General features: G+C 40.6%; 1 protein-coding gene across 1 annotated transcript in view; it reads right to left on the reverse strand.

Annotated features, from left to right (window-relative positions):
* Positions 1-17,026: 17,026 nt before the first annotated feature.
* Positions 17,027-21,025, reverse strand: part of BEND2 (BEN domain containing 2) — a 54,584-nt gene continuing 50,585 nt past the window's right edge. The window contains exon 14 of the mRNA XM_029241250.1: positions 17,027-17,297. Within this exon, the coding sequence (XP_029097083.1) occupies positions 17,027-17,297 (271 nt within the window). The remainder of the gene's footprint in view (positions 17,298-21,025) is intronic.

Consider the following 21,025-nt stretch of genomic DNA (forward strand, 5'->3'; position numbering starts at 1 on the left):
TGAGCCTTCATGTGGCCACGTCAGGAGCAGCTGGCCCACAGTCCCAAAGTGATAACATGTCAGATTCCAAGAAGGCTTTCTGATGAATCAGAAAACGTGAAATAAACTAAATCACATGAAACTCCACATTTTGGGATTCAGAAGCAAAACCACTTAAAACAATAAAAAGAGAAAAAAACTGTGATAGTTTTATTTTCCAGATTACTGTTTTTCCTTGGTTCATTTTTTTATCCAGTTGCAAACAATCAAATAATTTCAACTGCCATCTTCCATTTCTCTTGTACTTTCACAGCTGGTACTAATTCACTTCATCCTCACAATAAACCTGTGAGGTTGAAAAAGTATTATCATTCTTAATTACTAAACTCAAGTAAATGAAACCAGCCTCTTGCCCATCACCAGAAAAAACAATTCTTTAATGATAGAAGTCCCAGACCTTGCTGAAAAATACTGCAGTATTATTCTGGATATCCAACAGTATCTTTGTAGCAGCCACCCATATCCCTAACCCACTGGCATAAAGCCCATTTTTGCCACCAGGGCAGCAGGCTGAAAGTGCTACGAAATTAAGGTTCTCCCAACAGTCCTCAACCCAGAGCTGACAGGATTTGTATATGAAGTGCTTCAGCTTCCTCACCCTCAGGTGGGAGAACTCTGAGTCTCCTACACCACCTCCCAGAGATCCCCAGCAGGCTGAAGCTCTGGTAGCACCCTATATTAGCTCCTTTATGCCTGTCTCATTTCCTCACCCCACTCCAGTGTTTCCTTAACCTCTCAATTAAATGATTTGCATTTGAATCCTTGTCTTGGGATCTACTTCCACAGGAACTCAAACTAGGACAATCTTTCACACTAAAAAAAAAATTGCACCATGTTTTCCACAATTTCTACCTATTGCTTAATGTCAGAGAAAAATGAGTCATTAACATTCGGTTTTGATCTTCTGAAATGTAGGGAATTCATGGGAAAATATAACCAATGGACACGGTATTTAGTGAGCACCCCAGCGTGCATAGCTGGGTACTAATGGCCTTATTTACAATACAACACTATCTACAGTACAGAGTAAGGGCTGTACTAGGCTACTGCAGAGGGGGAAAGCACTAACGAAGAATAGACTATTTAAGGTTGGCATTTAGTAAGGACATGGGGCCAGGGAGGGGTTAGCAATTCTTCATATTTTGGTTGTCACAAATGATTTGCCTATGTATGCTCTAAAAAAGCTGCACAGGTCAACTCTCCAAAGGCACCTTGAGACTGCAGTCGGGTCTCCAGGTGGGAATTATAACACCAAACAGCGCTGCCACTTTCAGAGAGGACTGGTCTTTCTCTGGAGACCTTCCATGAAAGCAGCGATCTTGTCTGGGCAAACCTGCCCACTCTCTGTATCCATGTTTTATTTATTTATTTTTTTAACGTTTTCACTGGAGTATAATTGCTTTACAATGTTGTGTTAGTTTCTGCTTTATAACAAAGTGAATCAGTTATACATATACATATATCGCCATATCCCTTCCCTCTTGCATCTCCCTCCCTCCCACCCTCCCCATCCCACCCTTCTAGCTGGTCACAAAGCACCGACCTGATCTCCCTGTGCTATGTGACTGCTTCCCACTAGCTATCTATTTTACGTTTGGTAGTGTATGTATGTCCATGCCACTCTCTCACTTTGTCACAGCTTACCCTTCCCCCTCACCATATCCTCAAGTCCATTCTCTAGTAGGTCGGTGTCTTTATTCCCGTCTTGCCCCTAGGTTCTTCATGACCATTTTTTTCTTAGATTCCATATATATGTGTTAGCATATGGTATATGTTTTTCTCTTTCTGACTTACTTCACTCTGTATGACAGACTCTAGGTCCATCCACCGCACTACAAATAACTCAATTTCGTTTCTTTTTATGGCTGAGTAATATTCCATTGTATATATGTGCCACATCTTCTTTATCCATTCATCTGTTGATGGACACTTAGGTTGCTTCCATGTCCTGGCTATTGTAATAGACCTGCAATGAACATTTTGGTACATGACCCTTTTTGAATTATGGTTTTCTCAGGGTATATGCCCAGTAGTGGGATTGCTGGGTCATATGGTAGCACTATTTTTAGTTTTTTAAGGAACCTCCATACTGTTTTCCATAGTGGCTGTATCAATTTACATTCCCACCAACAGTGCAAGAGGGTTCCCTTTTCTCCACACCCTCTCCAGCATTGATTGTTTCTAGATTTTTTGATGATGGCCATTCTGACTGGTATGAGATGATATCGCATTGTAGTTTTGATTTGCATTTCTCTAATGATTAATGATGTTGAGCATTCTCTCATGTGTTTGTTGGCAATCTGTATATCTTCTTTGCAGAAATGTCTATTTAGGTCTTCTGCCCATTTTTGGACTGGGTTGTTTGTTTTTTTGATATTGAGCTGCATGAGCTGCTACTAAATTTTGGAGATTAATCCTTTGTCAGTTGCTTCATTTGCAAACATATTCTCCCATTCTGAGGGTTGTCTTTTGGCCTTGTTTATGGTTCCATTTGCTGTGCAAAAGCTTTTAAGTTTCATTAGGTCCCATTTGTTTATTTTTGTTTTTATTTCCATTTCTGTAGGAGGTGGGTCAAAAAGGATCTTGCTGTGATGTATGTCATAGAGTGTCTGCCTATGTTTTCCTCTAAGAGTTTGATAGTGTCTGGCCTTACATTTAGGTCTTTAATCCATTTTGAGTTTATTTTTGTGGATGGTGTTAGGGAGTGTTCTAATTTCATTCTTTTACATGTAGCTGTCCAGTTTTCCCAACTCCACTTGTTGAAGAGGCTGTCTCTTCTTCATTGTATATTCTTGCCTCCTTTATCAAAAATAAGGTGATCATATGTGCATGGGTTTATCTCTGGCCTTTCTATCCTATTCCATTAATTTATATTTCTATTTTTGTGCCAGTACCATACTGTCTTACTGTAGCTTTGTAGTATAGTCTGAAGTCCGGGAGCCTGATTCCTCCAGCTCCATTTTTCATTCTCAAGATTGCTTTTGCTATTCGGGGTCTTTTGTGTTTCCACACAAATTGAGAAATTTTTTCTTCTAGTTCTGTGAAAAATGCCAGTTGTAGTTTGACAGGGATTGCACTGAATCTGTAGATTGCTTTGGGTAGTATAGCCATTTTCACAATGTTGATTCTTCCAATCCAAGAACATGGTATATCTCTCCATCTATTTGTATCATCTTTAATTTCTTTCATCAGTGTCTTATAATTTTCTGCATACAGGTCTTTTGTCTCCTTAGCTAAGTTTATTCCTAGATACTTTATTCTTTTTGTTGCAGTAGTAAATAGGAGTGTTTTCTTAATTGCACTTTCAGATTTTTCATCATTAGCGTATAGGAATGCAAGAGATTTCTGTGCATTCACTTTGTATCCTGAAACTTTAGCAAATTCATTGATTAGTTCTAGTAGTTTTCTGGTAGCATCTTTAGAATTCTCTATGGATAGTATCATGTCATCTGCAAACAGTGACAGCTTTACTTCTTTTCCAATTTGGATTCCTTTTATTTCCTTTTCTTCTTTGATTGCTGTGGCTAAACTTCCAAAACTATGTTGAATAATAGTGGTAAGAGTGGGCAACCTTGTCTTGTTCCTGATCTTAGTGGAAATGCTTTCAGTTTTTCACCATTGAGGACGATGTTGGCTGTGGGTTTGTCATATATGGCCTTTATTATGCTGAGGAAAGTTCCCTCTATGCCTACTTTCTGGAGGGTTTTTATCATAAATGGGTGTTGAATTTTGTCAAAAGTTTTCTCTGCATCTATTGAGATGATCATATGGTTATCCTCCTTCAATTTGTTAATATGGTGTAACACATTGATTGATTTGCATATATTGAAAAATCCTTGCATTCCTGGGATAAACCCCACTTGATCATGGTGTATGATCCTTTTAATGTTTTGTTGGATTCTGTTTGCTAGTATTTTGTTGAGGATTTTTGCATCTATGTTCATCAGTGATATTAGTCTGTAGTTTTGTTTATTTGTGTGACATCTTTGTCTGGTTTTGGTATCAGGGTGATGGTGGCCTCATAGAATGAGTTTGGGAGTGTTCCTCCCTCTGTTATATTTTGGAAGAGTTTGAGAAGGATAGGTGTTAGCTCTTCTCTAAATGCTTGATAGAATTCGCCTGTGAAGCCATCTGGTCCTGGGCTTTTGTTTGTTGGAAGATTTTTAATCACAGTTTCAATTTCAGTGCTTGTGACTGGTCTGTTTATATTTTCTATTTCTTCCTGCTCAGTCGTGGAACGTTGTGCATTTCTAAGAAATTGTCCATTTCTTCCAGGCTGTCCATTTTATTGGCATAGAGTTGTTTGTAGTAATCTCTCACGATCCTTTGTATTTCTGCAGTGTCAGTTGTTACTTCCCCTTTTTAATATCTAATTCTACTGACTTGAGTCTTCTCCCTTTTTTTCTTGATGAGTCTGGCTAATGGTTTATCAATTTTGTTTATCTTCTCAAAGAACCAACTTTTAGTTTTACTGATCTTTGCTATCGTTTCCTTCATTTCTTTTTCATTTATTGCTGATCTGATCTTTATGATTTCTTTCCTTCTGCTAACTTGGGGGTTTTTCATTCTTTCTCCAATTGCTTTAGCTGTAAGGTTAGGTTGTTTCTTTGAGATGTTTCTTCTTTCTTGAGGTAGTATTGTATTGCTATCAACTTTCCTCTTCAAACTGCTTTTGCTGCATCCCATAGGTTTTTGGGTCGTCGTGTTTTCATTGTCATTTGTTTCTAGGTGTTTTTTGATTTCCTCTTTGATTTCTTCAGTGATCTCTTGGTTATTAAGTAGTGTACTGTTTAGCCTCCATGTGTTTGTATTTTTTAGAGATATTTTCCTGTAATTGATATATAGTCTCATAGCACTGTGGTCAGAAAAGATACTTGATACGATTTCAATTTTCTTAAATTTACCAAGGCTTGGCTTGTGACCCAAGATATGATCTATCCTGGAGAATGTTCCATGAGCACTTGAGAAGAAAGTGTATTCTGTTGTTTTTGGAATGAATGTCTTATAAATATCAATTAAATCCATCTTGTTTAATGTATCATTTAAAGCTTGTGTTTCCTTATTTATTTTCATTTTGGATGATCTGTCCATCGGTGAAAGTGGGGTGTTAAAGTCCCCTACTATGATTGTGTTACTGTCGATTTCCCCTTTTATGGCTGTTAGTATTTGCCTTATGTATTGAGGTGTTCCTATATTGGGTGCATAAATATTTACAATTGTTATATCTTCTTCTTGGATCGATCCCTTGATCATTATGTAGTGTCCTTCTTTGTCTCTTGTAATAGTCTTTGTTTTAAAGTCTATTTTGTCTGATATGAGAATTGCTGCTCCAGCTTTCTTTTCATTTCCATTTGCATGGAATATCTTTTTCCATCCCCTCACTTTCAGTCTGTATGTGTCCCTGGTCTGAAATGGGTCTCCTGTACACAGCATATGTACGGCTCTTGTTTTTGTATCCATTCAGCCAGTCTATGTCCTTTGGTTGGAGCATTTAATCCTTTTACATTTAAGGTAATTCTCGGTATGTATGTTCCTATGACTGTTTTCTTAATTGTTTTGGGTTATTATTGTACATCTTTTCCTTCTCTTGTGTTTCCTCCCTAGAGTAGTCCCTTTAGCATTTGTTGTAAATCTGGTTTGGTGGTGCTGAATTCTCTCAGCTTTTGCTTGTGTATAAAGGTTTTAATTTCTCCATTGATTCTGAATGAGATCCTTGCTGGATAGAGTAATCTTGGTTGTAGGTTCTTCCCTTTCATCACTTTAAATATGTCCTGCCACTCCCTTCTGGCTTGCAGAGTTTCTGCTAAAAGATCAGCTGTTAACCTTATGGGGATTCCCTTGTATGTTATTTGTTGTTTTTCCCTTGCTGCTTTTAATATTTTTTCTTTGTATTTAATTTTTGATAGTTTGATTAATATGTGTCTTGGCGTGTTTCTCTTTTGATTTATCCTGTATGGGACTGTCTGTGCTTCCTGGACGTGATTAACTATTTCCTTTTCCATATTAGGGAAGTTGTCAACTATAATCTCTTCAAATATTTTCTCAGTCCCTTCCTTTTTCTCTTCTTCTTCTGGGACCCCTATAATTTGAATGTTGGTGCGTTTAATATTGTCCCAGAGGTCTCTGAGACTGTCCTCAATTCTTTTCATTCTTTATTCTTTATTCTGCTCTGCAGTAGTTATTTCCACTATTTTATCTTCCAGGTCACTTATCCGTTCTTCTGCCTCAGTCATTCTGCTATTGATCCCTTCTAGAGAATTTTAAATTTCATTTATTGTGTTGTTCATCACTGTTTGTTTGCTCTTTAGTTTTTCTAGGTCCTTGTTAAACGTTTCTTGTATTTTTCTCCATTCTATTTCCAAGATTTTGGATCACCTTCACTATCATTATTCTGAATTCTTTTTCAGGTAGACTACCATTTCCTCTTCATTTGTTAGGTCTGGTGGGTTTTTACCTTGCTCCTTCATCTGCTGTGTGTTTCTTTGTCTTCTCATTTTGCTTAAGTTACTGTGTTTGGGGTCTCCTTTTAACAGGCTGCAGATTCGTAGTTCCCGTTGTTTTTGGTATCTGCCCCCAGTGGCTAAGGTTGGTTCAGTGGGTTGTGTAGACTTCCTGGTGGAGGGAAGTATTGCCTGTGTTTTGGTGGATGAGGCTGGATCTTGTCTTTCTGGTGGGCAGGCCCACATCTGGTGGTGTGTTTTGCGGTGTCTGTGACCTTATTATGATTTTAGGCAGCCTCTCCGCTAATGGGTGGGGTTGTGTTCCTGTCTTGCTAGTGTTTTGGCATAACGTGTCCAGCACTGTAGCTTGCTGGTTGTTGAGTGGAGCTGGGTCTTGGCATTGAGATGGAGATCTCTGGGAGATTTTCACCATTTGATATTACGTGGAGCTGGGAGGTCTCTGGTGGACCAAAGTTCTGAACTTGGTTTTCCCACCTCAGAGGCACAGCCCTGACGCCTGGCTGGAGCACCAAGAGTCTGTCATCCAGACGGCTCAGAATAAAAGGGAGAAAAGAAAGAAAGAGAGAGAGAGAGAGAGAGAGAGAGAGAGAGAGAGAGGGAGAGAGGGAGAGAGGGAGAGAGGGAGAGAGGGAGAGAGGGAGAGAGAGAGAGAGAGGGAGGGAGGGAGGGAGGGAGGAAGGAAGGAGATAAAATAAAATAAGATAAAAGGTATTAAAATAAAAAACAAAAAATTATTTAAAAAATTTTAAGTAATTAAAAAAAAAGAAAGAAAGAGGAGAAAACCAAGACAAAAAACAAATCCACCAATTATAACAAGCGCTGAAAACTATACTAAAAAGAACGGACAGACAGAACCCTAGGACAAATGGTAAAAGCAAAGTTATACAGACAAAATCACCCACAGAAGCATACGCATACACACTCACAAAAAGCGAAAAAGGGGAAAAAATATATATATATATATCTTTGCTCCCAAAGTCCACCTCCCCAATTTGGGATGATTCGTTGTCTATTCAGGTATTCCACAGATGCAGGGTACATCAAGTTGACTATGGAGATTTAATCCGCTGCTCCTGAGGCTGCTGGGAGAGATTTCCCTTTCTCTTCTTTGTTTGCCCATCTCCCGGGGTTCAGCTTTGGATGTGGCCCCGCCTCTGTGTGTAGGTCGCCTGAGGGCGTCTGTTCTTCGCTCAGACAGGACGGGGTTAAAGGAGCTGCTGATTCGGGGGCTCTGGCTCACTCAGGCCGGGGGGAGGGAGGGGTACACAGTGCGAGGCGCGCCTGCGGTGGTAGAGGCCGGCGTGACGTTGCACCAGCCTGAGGCATGCCATGCATTCTTCCAGGGAAGTTGTCCCTGGATCACGGGGCCCTGGCAGTGGCAGGTTGCACAGGCTCCCAGGAGGGGAGGTGTGGAGAGTGACCTGTGCTCGCACACAGGCTTCTTGGTGGCTGCAGTAGCAGCCTTAGCGTCTCATGCCCGTCTCTGGGGTCCGTGCTGATAGCCGCGGCTCGCGCCCATCTCTGGAGCTCCTTTAAGGGCCGCTCTTAATCCCCTCTCCTCGCACACCAGGAAACAAAGAGGCAAGAAAAAGTCTCTTGCCTCTTTGGCAGTTCCAGACCTTTTCCTGGACTCCCTCCCAGCTAGCCATGGTGCATTAGTCCCCTTTAGGCTATGTTCACGCAGCCAACCCCAGTCCTTTCCCTGGGACCTGACCTCTGATGCCCGAGCCTCAGCTCCCAGCCCCCACCTGCCCCGGCGGGTGAGCAGACAAGCCTCTCGGGCTGGTGAGTGCCGGTCGGCACCGATCCTCTGTGCAGGAATCTCTCCGCTCTGCCCTCCGCACCCCTGTTGCTGCGCTCTCCTCTGTGGCTCCGAAGCTTCCCCTCTGCCACCCGCAGTCTCTGCCCGTGAAGGGATTTCCTAGTGTGTGGAAACCTTTCCTCCTTCACAGCTCCTTCCCACTGGTGCAGGTCCCATCTGTATTCTTTTGTCTGTTTTTTCTGTTTTCTTTTGCCCTACCCAGGTACGTGGGGAGTTTCTTGCCTTTTGGGAGGTCTTAGGTCTTCTGCCAGCGTTCAGTAGGTGTTCTGTAGGAGTTGTTCCACATGTAGATGTATTTCTGATGTACTTGTGGGGAGGACAGTGATCTCCACGTCTTACTCTTCCGCCATCTTGGAGCTCCTCGTGTATCCATGTTTTAAAAGCCAAAATCCAGGACTTCTCTGGTGGCACAGTGGTTAAGAATCTGCCTGCCAATGCAGGAGGCACAGGTTCAAGCCCTGGTCCAGGACAATCCCACACGCTGAGGAGCAACTAAGCCGGTGCACCACAACTACTGAGCCTGCACTCTAGAGCCCGCGAGCCACAACTACTGAGCCCGTGTGCCACAACTACTGAAGCCCACACACCTACAGCCCGTGCTCCGCAACAAGAGCAGCCACTGCAATGAGAAGGCCGTGCACCACAACGAAGACCAGCCCCCGCTCGCCGCAACTAGAGAAAGCCCACGCGCAGCAATGAAGACCCAACGCAGCCAAAAAAATTTTTTTAATTAAAACAAAAAAAGAATGTGACTCCAATAAACAAATTGACATGCCAGAAAGAAAAGTGGTGTGGTGGATGCTGTGGTGAGCCACCCAGCCCTGGCCTTCAGGAGAGACACGCTCATCCCCCAGCTGCTGTGTTTGAGGCTGACAGCTCTCTGCTGAGGCCCCATCTGGGAACTGCCCTCAGCCAAAGAGAGCCACCTCACCCAAAGTCACACCCCCAACAGCGGGTAGCTCACATTCAATGACCAGTGGGTGAGGAGGCATAAAGCCTTGACCCCCTTGCCTCAGGGAAGACAACAGGCAAGGGCCATCCCAGCTGCAGAGCTCCCATGATTTGAGCTGAAGCCTTAGTAGTGACTGACTCCTCCCCCTGCTGAATCCTGCTGCCTTCATTCCCCCACAAGAGCACTCCAGCATTAACTTCTGCAGGTAAACATCTGTCTCAGCATCTCAGACAGTTGAAGATGCAACAAATACCCATGTAGTCTACACCTGGATCCAACAAGTACTCTCCTTTTGCTATATTTTAACTCTTTCTCTCCATATATACATATTATAACATATATATGTGTCATATATACACACACACATACTTCCCCAAATTTTTACTTTGAAAATTGTCAAGCCTACAGAAGGACTAACAGCACCAACATTCACATACTCCCACTGAGATTCAATAATTATTAGCATTTTAGCATACTTTCTTTTCCCTATCTTTTCTTTTTCCTATACCATTTGAAAGTAGGTTTGAAGACATCAACTCATCTCCTAAATACTTCTGTAGGCATCGCTCAAAAATAAATGCAATCTACACCACCACAATGCTATCATCACACCTAAGAAAATTAACAATAATTGCGTTAATGACAGGTTTAAATTTTTTCAATTTTGTTTTCAATGATACTCTAATCAAACATTTGTGAAACCCTTGGGGTTTCTTAGAATGAAGTTTGAAAACCACTTTTCAAGAGTAATAACCTAGAAAGCACAGGCCCATCTGAGAAAAAACGGATCAGTCTTTAATATAAGAGTAACTAACAAAGTTTGACTCCCACTGCCCCCCAGCAACAGACCCAAATAGTATTCTATAGCCTTGTGTATCACATCCATCACACATTAGAATACCTACCTGCATAGGCAGATACATGCTAAGGTCTATGAATTGGTTAATATCCTTTAGTAATTGACAAGCTGGGAAGTGTGCCTATGTGAACACTTCTGTTCTCAAGCCCACAGTTTGTAAATTTGGTAACAGCTTTTCTTATTAGTATTTTTAGGCAGATCAAAAGGGTGTTAAAACAATAATTACTCTAGGAGCCCAGTAAGTAAGTATAAGAACAGGATACTGCATTGTCAGGCACCACAAAAACACATCAATGTGTTATATCTTCCTTAAATAGACATCATTCATCACTTAAGTAAACCAATTAATTTGAAAACAAAAGCGCTAATAGAGAAACGTGATATCCACTAAAATGTACATTTTATTTCAGGAACATCACTTTTAAGAAAGTGACTTACTTGGAAATTCACTTAAATGGTGCCATTAAAAACTTGAAGTATCAACATCCTTGGGAAATGATTATGTTAGCAATGCAAATGTACAAGTGCCTCCTCAAGCTGGGCTTGAATGGTCCTGTCCAAGTCAGATATCTCAGTTAGGCAGGGTCTTTATCTGGCCATTTAGGGATAAGAATAATATACTGGACCATGAACATGCATGTATATGTTCCTCTCTCTCTCTCTCTCTCTGGCGCACGCGCACATGCTTTCTCACACACGCGTATGGGCGCGTGCACACACATCACTCTTCCTGTGTTTGAGATGGGAAAAGAAAAGAAACCTACCGTTGCCTACATCTCGAACGCTGGCATTTCCTTTAAACAGACATCTAAAATAGCTTTTGTTTAAAACAACAACATGGATTTCAAGGATTAAAAAGCAAGTATTTCAAGGGTCATGTGACAGGTGGAATGTAAGAACAAGTTCATTCCACTAAACACAACCTACTGTGGTCCAGCCCCTTCTTCCCAAGCCTGATCTGGATGCCAAAGACCATCCCTGATGGTATCACTTGTGACTCAGATTGAAGGGAGGCTAGTGCTCTCCTTGTAGCCAGAGGGAAAGTCATTCCCCTTCCCATGGACTGTCCCTCAAATCTCTAAATTACAAGTCAAGGGAAAAACCAGTCACCCTGCACTTGTCAATGCAGTGAACTAAGCAGAGCAGAGCTAAAGTTACTACAGCCAGTAGATTCCACATCTTTTTGAATTGTGACCTGAATAAGAAACCACATTTTACATGGCAACCCAATTCCTAAATACAGTATAGATTCCCAACTAAGACAAACATTTTCCAAAATAATACCACCCTCTGATATTTTCTATTTCATTTTTTTAAAATGCTAGTCCCAACTCATTAAACTGACGTCACCACCACTGACGGGAAATGACCTGCAGTGTGAAAGACACAATGCTAGAGGGCCAAACCCCAAACTGTATTTTTGTACTAGAGTGGATTCACAGAAAATCTTTGGCGCTGGCTTTACTTAGAGCTGACTAAAATCCCTCTATTTGCCAATGGAACCTTTTCTGAAAATATGTCCAGCTGAGATCTCAGGGCCAGCCTGGTCCCAACTGCGTAACGGTCCCTTTCAGCACTTTTCTTTTAGATCACGTATTCCATTCTCTGTGAATATTACTTGAATTAAAATTAGTCTTTTTAAATTATGCGCACATTTACATTGTAAATGATCCAAACAATAAAGCCTCTCCACACCTACTCTTATCCACTGCCCAGAAAAGCCACAGTAAACATCCAGACAAGTATCTTTAGTCTTTTGTGATGCATTCACGTATTACCCATAACCACACATAAATGGTTTTTAATAATGCAAATAGAATTACATTTACTGTTCTGTGACTTGCTGTCTGAACTTAAGAGATATGTCTTTGTGAGTCAGGACAAATTTTAAATCAGTTTATGTAGACTGCATTCTTTTTTTCAATAGTACTTTGTTGAGGAATGATTTATATACAATAAATGCACATAAGTACAGCTTGAGGACTGTATATCCTCGTGTGACCACCATCCAGATCAATATGTAGAATTTCCACCTCCTCAGAAGGATTCGCTCATGCCCCTTCAAGTCAATACCACTGCCCACAGAAGTAACCACTACTCAGACTTCCAACACCAAGCATTAGTTTTCCTATGAAACTTCACATTCATGGACTCATATAGTAACTATTCTTCTGTGTCTGGATTCTTTCATGCCACAAAATACCTTTGAGATTCATCCATGTTTTTGCACATATCGGTAGTTTTGCGTTTTTTTGTTTTTGTTGCTGAGTGGTATTCCCACTACAATTGGGGTTGTTTTCAGTTTGGGGCTCTTGTGAATGAAGCTACTACGAACATTCTTTTAGAAACTTTTCTGTGGACATGTGCACTCGTTTCTCTTGAGAATATACTTATAATTGTTGGGTCATAGGTAGTGTATGTTTAACTTTATTAGAGACTACCAAGCATTTTTCCACAGAGACTAAACCATTTTATACTCCTACCAACAGTGTATGAAGTTCCAATTGTTCCAATCCTCACCGGCACTTTGCATTGTCAGTCCTTTGTATTGTTAGCCATTCTGGTGGATGCATGCTGGTATCGCCTCACAATTTTAATTTGCATTTTCCTGATGACCAGTGATATTGAGCACTTTTTCACGTGCTTATTGGCCATTCCTATATCTTCTTTTATGAAGTGCCCATTCAAGAATTTTGCCCATTTTAAAATTGGGTTGCTCATCGTTTTGTTACCAATTTATAGAATTTTTAACATATAATGGATACCAGTCCTCTATCAGACACATGTATTGTGAATATTTTCAGTCTAGGGTTTGCTTTTCACATTAGTATCTGCCACATTCTTTTTAATGGATGCACATTTTTCCCACTGTAGTAGCAGTTTCTTAATTTATGTTACCATTATCTATTAATGGATATTTACACTCAAAGGGAAAATTTTGTGCTTCAGTGGAAAACTGTACATTGTTTAGAGAACACTGCTCTTGGTTATCTGATTCTGATTTTCCATTCTATAAATTGTATATAACTGATAGCAATGCAAAATAATTCTTATCTATAGACGTGCAAATAAATTGTCTGGTGAAGATTCAATTGACTTTCCTCCCCAGTTATGGGAAAAGCCAATTTTTTCTTCATTTGCACTTTAATTTCAATATTTCTAATCTGTAAATGTGTCTGTTCTTTGGATTGTCCTTTAAAATGGTTGTGACATCTAACGAGTTCCCTCATTAGTAATGAGTTAATAAAATCTCTAACATGTCTTCCTTTTATATCTGTACATGAGGCATATTTTACCTTTTTAAAAATTATTCTTTAACACATTGTTTCTAATTTTTTATCCTGTTACAGAGGATGCTGCAACCCTTACTGCACATTTATCTCTGCATAGAAGTCTCAAGACTAAGAAGTCCTCATGCTCTCTCACACTCCAAATCAAACCAACTTTGAGGAACGGATTTAACAAGTTCAGCTACATGAAGGCACAGAAGACGAATAGACAGAACTTGTACCGTAACAAGGGGAAAGGTCAAATTAGGCTCAAACCAAAGAAATCAAACTAATGGTAGAATTTCAAGCATAGTAAGACAAGGTGAACGAGGAATGCCTTTGTTTATTGGGCACCTACTAATCCCAGACTACTATGTTAGGCACAGATGACACAACCTTTGCCATCAAGAAGTTCAGGAATTAGTGGTTTACAGGACTGTTATAAGAGGTAGGAAAGACAAGGTCAAAGACAGTGCCACCAAAGATCAAGGAAACAGACACTGGAGACCTCAGTTTGAAGCACCAAGGTGGAAAATTCTCACAAGATTACTGGGAAGCTGATGAAGAATCTCTGAAAACCCCCAACCCTACACTGACGCGTCTGCAGCAGTGAAGTTTGTGATTCTCATGAGTTCTTCAGGAAGCTTCTGTAAATCTCAGTCTGCCCATATGTCCCAGTTGTGGAGAAAAACGGCTTCTTTTCTTCTACCTTCAAACTTCAGGCCAGTTCCTCTCATCAACAAACTCTAAACCAGAACTATACTGAGACAGGGGTTCTGGGAAATGTGGTTCTCAGCTTCTCTTCTGCAAAGCAGAGATTCTAGAAGGGGGAGGTGGTGATGCTGAGTTGAGACCTGGCACACAGCTGGGGCTCACTACGTGGTGACCATCACCCCTGCCGTCCATGAAGTGGCAGGGACACTGAGCAAGTGTTCAACTTCCCAGCATTTGAAAGTACAGCTGACCCTTGGACAACCCAAGTCTGAGCTGTGTGGGTCCACTTATGCGTGGATTTTTCCCAATAGTAAATACTACAATACTACACAATCCACGGTTGGTTGAATCCGCAGATACGATACCTCAGATTTGGAGGAACTGCATGTACAAAGGAACCAGGTATACGGAGAGAGCCAACTATAAATTATACATGGGTTTTTAACTTTGCAGAGGGTCAGAGCCCCTAACCCCCAGTTGTTCAAGGGTCAACTGTACCATTTTTCTTGTAGGATTTCTGTCCATTGATTGTCCAGTCTCCCCTTTCCCCTACTTCATTGTGCAGGGGCCAAACAAGGACTCTGCAGTCACAATCCTGGAAGGCAACTGCTGAATAATTCAGTAGTATTGAAAAATACATGCAAGGATTTACAGGTTTGTACTAACAACCCTAGCATAAAAGTGAGACTTGAGGTCTAGCCCTGGCTTTGGCACTAGCAGCTCTATGATTTGGGGAAAACCACTGAACCTTCTTATAACTGTTTCACTGAAAAATTCAAAAGGCTGTGATACTGAGAAGAGCACATCATGTCTGGGGTGTTCTTCCCAAGAATGCATAACCTCAGTCCAATCATGAGAACACATCAGACAAACTCAAACTGAGGGACATTCTACAAAATGACTGACCAGTACTCCTCAAAAGTGTCATGGTCAGGAAGAACAGAAAGACTGAGAACTGCCACAGATGGGAGGAGACTAAGGAGACATGAGAATTAAATAAAATTTTTAAAAAGTCAATCTTGGATTGACTCCTGGAAGCAAAAAAGAATTTTAACGGAAAACCTGGTGAAATACAAATAAAGTCTGGAGTTAATAGCATTGTACCAATGTTAATTTGTGAGTTTTGATAATTGTATCACATTTACGTAAGCTGTTAACATTAGGGGAAGCTGGGTGAAGGGTGTATGGAAACTCTCTGTACTATTTTTGCAACTCTTCTGTAAATCCAAAATTATCCCAAAATAAAATGTTAAAAATTAAAACCGTGCTATTTAAATGGTATCAAAATTGAATTCATCATTTTGTATTGGGCCCTGCGAATTATGTAGCTGGTCCTGCATGGAAGTGTTACCAAAGCTGTTGCCCCAGAAACAAGTAAACTTGCAGAAAAGCATATCCTCTAGCTGTGTTCACAGGACAGGAACAAGAGAGTCCATCCACAAGAAAACTGGTGAAACTTATTCAGCTTCAAAAGTGGGACAAAGGTTGCCCTGCAGCTCATTAGCATCTCATTGTAATCTTAAGATCTCTGCCTGTCCTCACCATGATGGTTTGACCTGCTTCAGACCCAAATGCCAAAGGACCATACAAGGGCAGAAAAGAGGTGGCACCCCAGTTCCAGGAAGAACCCCACCTATTCCCAGAAAAATCAAGGTATATGACTCCCTCTCATTAACCTTGCCCTTAAAATCTTGTCTTAACCATCACCCAGGTGAGAAGTTGATTGGCGACCTAAGTTCCCGCTTCTCCATCCTCAGGCCACTGAATTATGTTTGCCCTCAAGCATAGTTGCCCTCAGCTTCGATCTCAGCTTGGGTTTAGTTTTTGGCTGTCAGAACCTGAACAGAAAAAGAAACTTCTCCCTGAGGCAGGGGGGCTTTGGCCGGGCTAGGGCCCAAGTGGGGGTCCAGACGACCTAATTCGGTAACAGAAATATATGGAAAACTGGGTAAAACCCGTTTCCCGTGATGCAAAATAATGAAGCGGCAACAAAACAATTCCCATGAGCTCCAGGGGAACCTGGAAGGAGCAGAGATAAGAGCTGCTCCATCTGACGGGTCTTGTGGACAGAAATGAGGATGGTTCTGAGCCAACGACTAAGGAGCAGATGGGACAAATAACTATCTCAGCTGATGGCTAAGAAAAATGACCAGAAACTGATTCTGAAACCCTCCCCCCAGCCTTGGCACTGTGTAAAACCCCCTACAACATAGGAGCAATTCTGATGAAAACCCCTGCCAGCTGGTATTCTCCCAAACCTGTCTCCGTTCACGTCCTCGGTTCTCTCCTTGTAGTTCTGGGAAACTCACAAGCCTTGTGTGACTAAGGCTAAGTTTCCACTCCAGCACGTGGAGGCTGAAATCGGAGACTAAGGGTGACGTCACCAAGTTGGCGTCACACGTCACTCCGACTTCGCTCACCCTCTCAGGAACAACCAACGACCATTGGTTAACCGGACACCACTGAGAGCAGCCTAGAACGCGGGGGTGAGGCGGAAGCACCCTCTGCACAGCAGAGACCAAGACAGACGGCATAGAAAGGTCAGAGAAGCGGCTACACACACCACATTGCCCCTCCCCCAGGCCAGCGCAGCCCCACACGGTCGTCTCCCCTGAGCCTCCGGGTCCTCCAGTGCGAAAAGGGCGTGCTTGGGGGGAGAAGACAGCTCGCCCAGCACTGTGGGTCACTGTGTGGGAGCCCCTACTCCAGTCTCGCCCCACAGGGCTTGCCCAGTGGGAACCTGCCTGTGACCGAGAAGGGGCCGAGGGACTGGCAACAACCAGCACTTGGACCTGGGCTGAGTTCGTACCTGCAGCGCCCGAGCAGTAGTCCCAAGCAGCCGCTCTGCTCAGCTGCCGCACTCTGACCGGGGAACTCGATGGGACCCTTAAACGAGGATTTCTGCTGGCCCTAGAGCCTGACTTGCCCACCCAGGCAAGGAGCTGAGGAGAGCGTCTCCCGACGCCGTCTCACCAGTAGAGCGGACACCTGGAAGCTGCGCAGCCAACAGCGCGGGAGCTGAGAGGTGGGTGGGCGGGGCTGACAGCCTCCCGAGAAAAGCCGGAATCGCGTGGACGGTTCACGTGCTACCGCCCAAGTGGGGGTAATTAATTCAGAGCCGAGGCTGAGAGTAGTTGCCGGCCCACCCTGCTTGGAAAGCCTGGCGTTACGCAACCCGGTCCTGCTAAGGCAAGTGAGCTAAAACAGAGCCCTGCCCACTGTGACTCCCGAGGGTGGGGCGGGGCGATTGGCCCAAAGGGGCTGGAAAGATTACCTGAAAGCTGTGTAACCAAAATAGAAATTAAGTTGTTATAGAAAAATCATGTTTCTTGCCCACCTGTGTTGGTGTCCTGAGATTTAAACCTGTCATCCGTCAATCTTTCAGATTAATTTTGCTAATTATTTGAGATTACCAATTATTCCATCTCAAAGTGGATGAGCAGATTTTTTTTTATCATGGTGAAAAAATTCATGCACATTTAACGTATTAAAATAAGTTAGGGTGAAGGAAGGAGTGACAAGTGCTTTTTAGTCCTACACAAGAGTGAATGTGGTTAGACTGCTACTGTTGCAGAATGCTGCAAAGATAAAACTTTACTCGATGTGGATATGGGCTATAAAGAAAGGCGAAAACCAGAGCTGAATATCGAAGCCTTGCTGACCAAAATTAAAATACTGGCATATATTTAAATAAATATTAAAGTATAAAATAATATGCTTTAGTAACACTTATGTTTTACCCACGAAGGACAAAACACTTCCAAAGTTTTCAACATCCTTTCAATTATATCCACAATTATCATTACTGGGTTAAACTATTTCTGTTTTGCTTATCAAGCAAGAAAGCAAACATTCTCACTGTGCCACATTTATGAAACTGGCTGGAAAATGTTATCATTAAATTAAAACCACTATGGATGACATTAGTAAAAGTTCTATAAAATTACTACATTAAAAAAAGCGTCTGTATTAAGAATATTTTAAATGTTTATTCATTGTATTTATTTGGAAAACAAAATATATTAACGATAAATTTATCAAAAACAAGTCTTATGAGCAGACATTTAAAGTCTTTAACGTTGGACTGATACAATAACAAAACTGACCTGTGAAATTTTGTAGATAGAAAAGGTCTAATTTAGTTTAAATAAGATCTGAAACACCTTTATGAAACTTATTTTGCTCAGTGTGATTTTAAAGAAGTTATGTGTATATTACTATGACTCAAACTGTGGGGACGGTTTTAAACACTTAAAAAAAAAATAAAGTGCATTCTAAACTGTGCTATCCAGTATAGTAGCCACTATTTACATGTGACTTTAAATTTTAATTAGCTAAAATGAGATATAATTTAAAATCTAATTCCTCCATCTAATTAGCCACATCTCAAGTGCTCAAAAGCCACACGTGGCTAGCTATTACCATATTGGAAAATGTAAAATTATAGAATATTACCAACATAATGGAAAGTTCTATTGGACAGGACTGGTCAAATAACATATAAGCAACCACCATAATAAAGTTAATCATATAAATCTTGAAAAACTTCTGTAAATATGAAGTTTTTGTTTTTGTAATTTTGCTTCTAATCCAGGGAATCTTTCAGATACCATAAAATACAAATCAAATTTGAAATCTGCATATACAATTTGAAATTTAATCTTGCCTAGGATATAAATTTACTTTTCTATATTAACTCTATTACTACTAGTTTATAAAATATTTTGTGAAACTGAATGGTGAAGCCAAAGACTAATTTAGATGAATTAATCTGAAGTTAAAAGTCTGGAAGACTTTTTGGCTTCAGTTATCTTCTCCTTAAGACCACTGTAGGCATAGCCTAAACATATAAAGATATGCATAGAAATACTATGGTTTTATTAAACTAAAGGCAACTAATAGCAAATTATTTATTTGAAGAACAGAGTCTTAAAATTATATCTTATCTTTATAAAACTATATTATACTTCACTAAAATACTTAAAGTTGAATTTAATTTTCAAAAGATATATCATATGAAAATATGTATCTATTCTACCAACTGATCACATAAAACCATCTTAAACTATCTCACAAGTCACAAAAATAACAAGACTTCACACAAACTATCCTGTTTGACCTGCTTATTACTTTCTGTTGAATTTCTTCTTTGCCTTATTAAAAAACAGAATTTAATTAATGTCTATTATCTAAGACAAAGCCATGGGTCACAAGCAAATGGCCATAACTAAAGATTGAACTCTTACAAGGAGAAAATTTGCTCTTTGAACAATAACAAGGAACACTATAAAACAGATGTAACTGAGGACTGTTCAACAGGTTGAAAGCTGAAAGATGGCATTGTAACTGACAAAATGTTTCTTAAACACAAATGATCAAAAAATGAAATTATATAATATTTCCTATGGCTGAAACATTCAAGAACTTTAAAATAAAGTGCTTAAGTTAAAAATAAAATCCTAGTAAACAACAAGGATTTACTGTACAGCACAGGGAATATCTTGTGATAACCTATAATGGAAAAGAATCTGAAAAAGAATACATATGTATGTATAACTGAATCATCTTGCCATACACTAGAATCTAACACAACACTGTAAATCAACTACACTTCAATAAAAAAAAAAAAAATTCCTAGGAAGGGAGTAAGCAGAAAGCCTTCATGGAGGAAGTGGCATTCAGTGTGAGGATTCAGATGTGACAGTAGGCAGGGGAGGCAGGAGTGGCCAGGCTGGGGAGCCAGTGGACTGCACCCTGAGTATTAAAAAAAAAAAATTTATGAGCAAAATGGAATAACTTTTTAATTCTCCAGTAATCCCACCAATATCCTTTAAGATCATTTTTTTCTAATTGAATTCCTGATAAAATTTTTTTTCATTTAAACTTTGTAAAATTTAAACTTGTATGCATTTCAACTAGAATTAATCATAAAACACAGTAAACATATTAAAACCTTTATGCAGACATTTCAGAAACCAAAAAAAACAGTTAGCATCTAAATCTTGTCAGATTCTTTATATTCATAATGATATATTCTTTTTTTAAATTTTTTAATTTTTTTTTCTTTATACAGCAGGTTATTAGTCATCAATTTTATACATATCAGTGTATACATGTCAATCCCAATTGCCCAATTCATCACACCCCCACCCCCACCCCACCCGCTGCTGCTTTCCCCGCTTGGTGTCCTTATGTTTGTTCTCTACATCTGTGTCTCAATTTCTCACCTGCAAACAGGTTCATCTGTACCATTTTTCTAGGTTCCATATATATGCGTTAATATATGATATTTGTTTTTCTCTTTCTGACTTACTTCACTCTGTATGACAGTCTCTAGATCCAACCACGTCTCAACAAATGACCCAATTTTGTTCCTTTTTATGGCTGACTAATATTCCATTGTATATATGCACCACATCTTCTTTATCCATTTGTCTATCGATGGGCATTTAGCTTGCTTCCATGACCTGGCTATTGTAAATAGTGCTGCAATGAACATTGGGGGGCATGTGTCTTTTTTTTTTAACATCTTTATTGGAGTATAATTGCTTTACAGTGGTGTGTTGGTTTCTGCTTTATAACAAAGTGAATCAGTTATACATATACATATGTTCCCATATCTCTTGCCTCTTGCGTCTCCCTCCCTCCCACCCTCCCTATCCCACCCCTCCAGGCGGTCACAAAGAACCGAGCTGATCTCCCTGTGCTATGCGGCTGCTTCCCACTAGCTATCTACCTTACATTTGGTAGTGCATATATGTCCATGCCTCTCTCTCGCTTTGTCACAGCTCACCCTTCCCCCTCCCCATATCCTCAAGTCCGTTCTCTAGTAGGTCTGTGTCTTTATTCCTGTCTTACCCCAAGGTTCTTCATGACATTTTTTTCCTTAAATTCCATACATATGTGTTA

The sequence above is a fragment of the Monodon monoceros genome, unplaced genomic scaffold (assembly GCF_005190385.1).
Source record: "Monodon monoceros isolate NGI ecotype Baffin Bay Population unplaced genomic scaffold, NGI_Narwhal_1 Super_Scaffold_22, whole genome shotgun sequence".
NCBI classification, from domain to species: domain Eukaryota; kingdom Metazoa; phylum Chordata; class Mammalia; order Artiodactyla; family Monodontidae; genus Monodon; species Monodon monoceros.